Source organism: Pseudochaenichthys georgianus, chromosome 5, assembly GCF_902827115.2.
Source record: "Pseudochaenichthys georgianus chromosome 5, fPseGeo1.2, whole genome shotgun sequence".
NCBI classification, from domain to species: domain Eukaryota; kingdom Metazoa; phylum Chordata; class Actinopteri; order Perciformes; family Channichthyidae; genus Pseudochaenichthys; species Pseudochaenichthys georgianus.
Window position 1 is genome coordinate 15,224,243 of NC_047507.1, and position 8,364 is coordinate 15,232,606.

Genomic DNA, 8,364 nt, shown 5'->3' on the forward strand with positions numbered 1-8,364 from the left:
CTAATTCAGAGGCTCAGTGTTAGCATTGTGGGTTTTATTTAAAAATAATAAAAAATAATGATCAGTTAGATGAGTTTCCTCCCGTTACAGGGATATACAACATTATTTGTTTATTAAATGAACATGCCCTCAGACACTGTTTCCTGCAAGATGTTGCGGCAGTGCCCCGGTACCGGGGTCTCTCGGGTTTAACAGGTTAAAGGGGACCTATCATGCAAAATGCACTTTTTTGATGTCTTTTATACATAAATATGTGTCCCCGGTGCGTCGGGGAACTCACGCAGCGTCAGAAAATAAAACCCTCTCTCTTTAACTCCGTACCCAAATCTCTAAAAACGGGGGTACAACAGAGCTGATCCAGATTTGCGTCCGATATGACGTAATATCGGAAATGTGGACCCACGGCACTATCAGAAAGTTGCTATCAGAAACAATGGCCGACTGTTTTGGACGTAATATGGTCGGTGTTTACATTAGCATCGCTAACACTCAGAGCTAACCTGTACTGGAGAGCATGTGTGTGAAGAAGCAGGAAATAAAAAGGAACTCACCTTGTGGTATAACCGGCAAGAGAGAAAGCATTTGAGCTCCATACTGTTTCAGAAATAATCCCTGATAATCCATGATATGGCGTTTCATCACGGCAGTATTTAGTTTAGACAGTAGCTGCCGAGTCCCGCATGAGCTCAGCCCCCACCTTTTTTATTTTTTATACATTTTTATTTTTTAAAGCTTTATACCCAAAATCAGCACTTTTGAAACAGGAAGTGAAATAGAGGGATATGAGGCATAGCTAGAATGGGTGATCTGTTTGGTATTTTGAGCAAAACACAGACATGTTTTTTATATTTTTATATATCTGAGACCTATGCTATTGCCTAAAAATAGCATGATAGGTGCACTTTAATTGTTTTGCAGCATGACAAATGTTAAGTCTAAATGCCAAGTCTCCAGATGAAATCAGGTGGATATTTTGTGCATTTTTTGGCAGGCACCAATCAGGATTAGAACGAGCCTGGGCATCGCTATTGACTCAAACACACTAGACTTACATGACAACTGTATATTATTTGACAATACATCTCCAATATAGTTTTGTTTTAATCCAACAGGGTTTATTTTATGGTGTGGTCCAAACGCAAGATGTTTTCCTTTTGGTTTCTTTTTTTTTTTCTCTGATGCAGCGATTAGTATACAAGTAAAATATCTTCAACAATTGTATACATGCATCCATACTATACTGGTTAGCAATGAATCCATGAATGTCTACAGGCTGTAACCTGCATTAATCAATAAAGAATTTGATGGAGCAAACCAGATTTAAATTATCTCCCAAAAACTCATCAGAGAAGCTATAATAAAAGTCATTGTACTAGGCTATCTATAAAACGTAATCAAGTCTCATTTCATCAGTCCACAGCTCTGAGACCTTCAGTCACCACAGCTACCGTTCAAGCCGTCTATTTTTTACCACAGCCTCGCTCTCACCTCTGCCCCAGAACAAAGACTTTAGCCCAATCCCAAACCACGCCCTACACCCTACCCCTCCGTGAGTGAACTCCGTCTGTAGCCACACTCGCAGCTGAATGAAGTTCCCTCCATTAAGGGTTAAGGGTATAAATACAGCGCACCGCTTTGGGTGCAAATGCAGCGGCTGCAAGGCATTGTGGGGCAGCATTTTCTCCTCTCCTTTCGTAAAGGGAGGTCCAGTGGTTCCTAAGCTAAAGGAGGTTATAAATGAAGTTTGAAACCTCCTTTCCTATCATAGAGAATTCGAACGGCACTTATCATGGCGGCCACTGAGGGACTTCCGGGTCATTTCACTCCGTTAGGAAGGTTCCTAAGCTAAATGGACTATTCGACTTCAGCCCTGTTGTCCAACCCACATCCCTCGGCTGCATTGACCTGCGTTACTATCCGCCGCCTGTTAGAGGGTGCAAGGGCAAGATCCGACAGAAGGCGCAGAAGGTTGAGGCGCATTTTAGCGATGTGCAAGTGGCAGGTAAACATTTCAATATTGCTAATACAACAATTCTCTTAACTTTATTTCTTATATAGTATTAACTTTGTATGTGTAATAAAAATAGATATTTTGATATATGTTGATATACATTCATTATTCTTTCTTTCCTTTCGTGTATATCTATATACAGTAGTGTCTGTAGAATTCCAACACAGAGAAATGTTGTCAGTAGTTTATAGATTAAAAAAGGAAAGGTTAATTTGATTCAAAAATAGTAAATCCAGATAAACAGATAATGCTGCAGTGGTCTCAGAATTGTTTACAGAGCTGTATATACAGTGGGGCAAAAAAGTATTTAGTCAGCCACCAATTGTGCAAGTTCTCCCACTTAAAAAGATGACGGAGGCCTGTAATTTTCGTCCTAGGTATACCTCAACTATGAGAGACAAAATGAGAGAAAAATCCAGAAAATCACATTGTCTGATTTTTAGAGAATTTATTTGCAAATTATGGTGGAAAATAAGTATTTGGTCAATAACAAAAGTTCATCTCAATACTTTGTTATATACCCTTTGTTGGCAATGACAGAGGTCAAACGTTTTCTGTAAGTCTTCACAAGGTTTTCACACACTGTTGCTGGTATTTTGGCCCATTCCTCCATGTAGATCTCCTCTAGAGCAGTGATGTTTTGGGGCTGTCGCTGGGCAACACAGACTTTCAACTCCCTCCAAAGATTTTCTATGGGGTTGAGATCTGGAGACTGGCCACTCCAGGACCTTGAAATGCTTCTTATGAAGCCACTCCTTCGTTGCCCGGGCGGTGTGTTTGGGATCATTGTTATGCTGAAAGACCAAGCCACGTTTCATCTTCAATGCGCTTGCTGATGGAAGGAGGTTGTCACTCAAAATCTCACGATACATGGCCCAATTCATTCTGTCCTTTACACGGATCAGTTGTCCTGGTCCCTTTGCAGAAAAACAGCCCCAAAGCATGATGGTTCCACCCCCATGTTTCACAGTAGGTATGGTGTTCTTTGGATGCAATTCAGCATTCTTTCTCCTCCAAACACGTCTAGTTGAGTTTTTACCAAAAAGTTCTATTTTGGTTTCATCTGACCATATGAAATTCTCCCAATCCTCTTCTGGATCATCTAAATGCTCTCTAGCAAACTTCAGACGGGCCTGGACATGTACTGGCTTAAGCAGGGGGACACGTCTGGCACTGCAGGATTTGAGTCCCTGGCGGCGTAGTGTGTTACTGATGGTACCATTGTTACTTTGGTCCCAGCTCTCTGCAGGTCATTGACTAGGTCCCCCCGTGTGGTTCTGGGATTTTTGCTCACCGTTCTTGTGATCATTTTGACCCCACGGGGTGAGATCTTGCGTGGAGCCCCAGATCGAGGGATATTATCAGTGGTCTTGCATACATATCATGGAATATAGTATTTTTACAATACTGTGTTCTGTGTTTGTCTTTTACAGGGGGGAAAAGGTCTTTACATGCAGCTCAATGCTACTGCCCCAATTCTCGCCTTGTATGTCAACCCTGAAAGAAGGACTTTAGAGTTAAGCGCTCTAGTGTGGCTTATTTAGTGCAGATGCTTTCCTCCCCAAAGGACCACGGATGGGGACAAGACATCGAGGTGCTTGTTCTCCTCTACAGCTTGGCCCATGGACTATCACTCTCTGTGGTGAGTTCAGCATTCGGGATTCCCAAATCGACGGTCCACAGGATCACCAGATACGTCATCGGGAAGATAAAGGCCAACCTGAAGACCCTAATTTCCCTGCCAACCGCATATGAGCTTGCAGAGATTGGAGACGGCTTCTGTCAGCTTGCCAAGAGCCCTGCATTTCACCGTGCTGCTGGTGCGATTCATGGATGCCACATACGCATCAAACCATCAGGAAACGAGTACCACAAAGACTGCATAAACTACAAGCTGTTTCCTTCCATACAGATGCAGGCCATCTGTGACTCAACTGGGAGATTCCTGGATGTTTTCATTGGCTATCCAGGCTCCGTTCATGATGCCAGAGTACTTCGCAACAGCCCCATCTTCTGCCAGGCACTGTTTCCCCCAGCTGGTTGGTTCCTTGCGGACGGTGGTTATCCCTGCCTGGAAAAAACAGTAGGATTACTCAAGGTCCCTCATGGCCAGGTGCAGGCCAGATTCAACGTGCATCATGCCAGGGCTCGGTGTGTGGTGGAAAGAGCATTTGGAAGGATGAAGACTCGCTGGAGGGCCACCCTTTTCAAAGCGCTGGAGGTCAGTCCAAGCTTTGCCCCTGACATCATTGCATGTTGTGCATTTCTGCACAATCTTTGCATAAACATGAATGATGTCCTTGAGGATGCTGAAGCCTTCCCCCCTGAAGATCAGGACCAGAATCCTCCCCCTGCCGCAGCAGGTGGACAGGAAAGTCCTGGACACCACCTAAGGGACAGGATTGCTGCACAACTCTCTGCTTCTGTCCAAATGGCACCACACCTGAGAGAACACAACTACATTTAATGTATTTTGTTTTTTTGTGTTTCTTTTTGGCAAAACGTGGTTGTCTCTTAACTTGTGTTTTTTAAATTATGTGCACACACATACCTGATTTAATTTGTGTTTGTTAGCGAGCTCCACTTCTCACTTTAGAGAAAAGAGGTGAAATAAAAAAAACCTGTGCAACGTTGATTTCAAACTTGGTTTTCCTCAATTGTCTTTCTGCATAATCCCAAATTGGAGACAAATGTCCTTACCTCTTGGATCATTCAATCACATTATAGGAGCACAGAACAAAGGTTCAGAAAATGAAGATAGGTCTTCTAATACAATCACTTTTGTTTTTGAGTGCAACTCTGCAAATGGTTTGACATGAGCAATTAATGCTGTAAATGATTTTAATGCCTTATATCTATGAAGCGCATATCTTTATTTAAAATGCTGATATCCAGGGTTAATCTTCAGACGGTGATAAGGGTGGTTCAGATGGTGATGAGGGTGGTGAGGGACCTGGATCATCAGCCACATTGGGGGGGGGGGAAGAGGAGCAGGAAGCAACCTCCGAATCAAATAGGATTGTGGGGTTTGCCAGGGCTGAGGCAACAAGGACAGGAGGACTAATTGAAGACCTTGCACCTATTGCCTCATCCATGGCCATGAGGAAGGGCCATGTTGCTGAGGTTTCTTCCCCCTGATCAGTCCCTGCTCCAGTCCTTGGCATTTTAAGTTCCTATTGCAAACAAACGCATGTTAGAAATCTTTGTTCAGCTTTTTTTTTTTTTAAAACAAACAAATGTTTTACATTAACAATAAACCATTTACCTTGTATTATTTTTTAGGTTCTCCCATTTCTTGGAGGCCTGTTTGTGAGACACATGTTGCCCAAGGTCCAGTTCCTTAATGATTGACCTGTTATCATAGAATATTTCAACAATATATATTGGTGTTAAGGCAATGACCCAAAGTGCACATTCATTACTTTCATTGCACAAAATATGAATTGAGTGCATAATATAACTCAATCCCATGCTTCTTTGGCAGAATTTCGTTTTTTTTCTTAACAGGTTGTCCTTGTCCATCCTTAATGCAATAAGTGCCTTGGTTTTTACCACAGTCCCTGAAATTACAAATCACACTTAAGTTTAAAACGATTTTGTAAGTGAATGGATGTGAGATGAATTGACACGTGTTGTTAGTTTGATTACAATTTATATTTGTACATCTTCAAAATAAAAATCTAATGTAATCTTGCCAAATCAAATTAACACGTGTAGTCTTGCCAAATCAAATTAACACGTGTAGAGTTCAAAATACATGTTTCACAAAGGTATGTTTTAGTTAAGGCAACGTATTAATTATCGTTTAAAAAAATCACCACATGGAACTCACATTTGTATGACGTTGGGCACTTCATGCCCGAAAAACTGTTGCACACCTGTGGAGTGAGACTATCGAGCTTGCGTCCATACAAACTCGCTGTCGGAGGCTTTTATAACCCACTACCCCTCCCCCTGATTGCTTTGGAACAGCCCTCAATGTGACGGACCCTCCACGCGAACGCGCAAACGGAGGGGGGCTGTGTAGGGGTAGGGTGTAGGGTGTAGGGTGGTGGTTTGGGATTGGGCCTTAGTCTCAGTTCCTGTCCTTTAATCCAAACATTGGTTTTAACTGTCTGTTTCAATTTAGTAGCTTATCTTTAAACCTGATGCAGGCCATTTCACTCAGTCTACATTGCTCCTGTTGTTTCATCTTCGGTATGCCGCTCACCATCCAACCCCTCTTTAACCTCAGGATACCTGCTTGACTAAATCTAAGACGTTTTCCCTGCCGTCTTCTTTAATAAATGATGGTTAATCATTAAAGGAATTAAGGATATTCATGTAATCCCATCTCCACACTGTCTCCAGCCCACCTTTCCTCTCACCTGACCCTCGTCAAAGACCCTTGTGTTCAAAGCTGTCCAGACAGATGCGGTCAAACAACGGAGACCAACCACCCAAAAAGCCCACAGCTCTGTTGCTTAGCAACACATGGGTGAATATATATCATTTATCACAGCAGGGATTTGCATTTAAACGGTCATGTGAATTCAACTGATATAGTTACCTTCTCTATTTGCTTCCTGAATATTGTAGATTCCTATGTTTTGCAAATGTTCTTATTCCAATACTTCCCTCTGCTCTGTGCAACCATCATTCAGTCAGGAAGTTGAGGGTGCAGGTGGCGGCGGATGAAGATTCTCTGAAAGCCATTAAGTCTAAATATTAGCCATGATGCTTGGATTACATTCTGTCTGCCTCAATTACCTTGACAGGGGGCAACAGCCCATACAAACGGTTTTGGAACGAGAGATGAAACCCATAGAAAGGATTCATCTTCCTATATCATGACACTGTAGGTTGATCTAAAAGATGCATGTGGTCATGACATTACAGCCATTCTTTAAAACTGAGATGAATTGTGAATTGTGATTAAAAGTGGAATTATAGTTTGAGATTTAATTTCTCATGCAGAGCCTATTTATTAAAAATACATGAGATGCAACACAAACCTGTTTGAGTGCAACATCCCAGTTATAGCTCTAAACACTGTGTCCTGCAAGCCTGTCCGTCCTATGATTCATATTTCTGCTACAGCCCAATCAAACTCAGTCATCCAGCATAGAGCCCCCCCACTCTGTTCTGCTTGGATGTTGTGCGGAGATTGATGTGGAACATTAATACAGGTGCACCAGCAACAATAATGTACAGCACTATAAATAATAGTACAACCAGAGGGCCCAGTGTATTGATATTCCCATAACACAACCCACTAGCCCTCTGGACAAAACAAACAGCATTTTGTTTTGATCTTTTCAGGTGCTTTGAACAATTGAACTGTATCCTCTTTGAGAGAAATATTAACTTGCTGGGTTGTACTTTTGCTTATAATTAAACATTTTTATTTTAAATAAACAGATGTTAATCAATAAAGTGAGAAAGGAGAGCAAGGAGAGAATGTGTGCTTCTTGCATTGATTATATATATATATATATATATATATTATATATATATATATACTGTATATCACCACTACAATATTATTGATGATTATGATTGTTTAAACTGCTCTATTTCTGCTAGATTGTCTCACTTTTATTTACTTTCAAACATTTAACTTTCATTTTCCATTCAAATAAAAAAGGTTGAATGAAACATTTTCTTTATACATTTTGTTGTTGCTTTGACGGATGCACAATGTAAACTATAATCTAAATATGAATTAATTACGATATTAAAACATTTTGATTTTAGTTATTTCACCCCTGCAGCAGCACAGAAAATATGTAAATCAGAGGCACTTCATGATCATTACATACAGTGGTAAAATCATGATGTGGAGCAAAAGGGCAGAACTGTACAATTATGTAACAATCACATGTATTGTGATGTGTGTGTGTGTGTGTGTGTGTGTGTGTGTGTGTGTGTGTGTGTGTGTGTGTGTGTGTGTGTGTGTGTGTCAAAAGCTGTACATATTAGCAGAACATAAACAACACAAAGTACATTCCTCTGACTTCCTACATACGTGTCAGACTCATAGTTAATACAGCAGGACAAATGCTGGCACAGCAGTAGTGGTACAAATGCCACTTCAATCTCATTAGTATGCAGAAAAAGTGACAGGTCGCCCCGCCCCTTTTCGACCGGAAGTCCCGCCTTATTTGACCGGAAGTCCCGCCTTTTTATTTTATTTTGAAACCGGAAATCCCGCCTCGTTCGACCGGAAGTCCCGCCTCGTTCGACCGGAAGTCCCGCCCCCGCTTCCGGCGGATGTCCCGCCCCCGCTTCCGGTTTTCAAAATAAAAATAAATAAATAAATAAAAATAAAAAAAAATGAGAAAAATAAAATGCCGTTGTTTTCAATCAATTAA

General features: G+C 41.4%; 1 protein-coding gene across 1 annotated transcript; it reads left to right on the top strand.

Annotated features, from left to right (window-relative positions):
• Positions 1 to 3,560: 3,560 nt before the first annotated feature.
• Positions 3,561 to 4,478, top strand: LOC117446151 (uncharacterized). Its single transcript, XM_034082159.1, has one exon. It carries the CDS (start codon positions 3,561 to 3,563, stop codon positions 4,476 to 4,478), a length of 918 nt encoding a protein of 305 aa, XP_033938050.1.
• Positions 4,479 to 8,364: the final 3,886 nt, after the last annotated feature.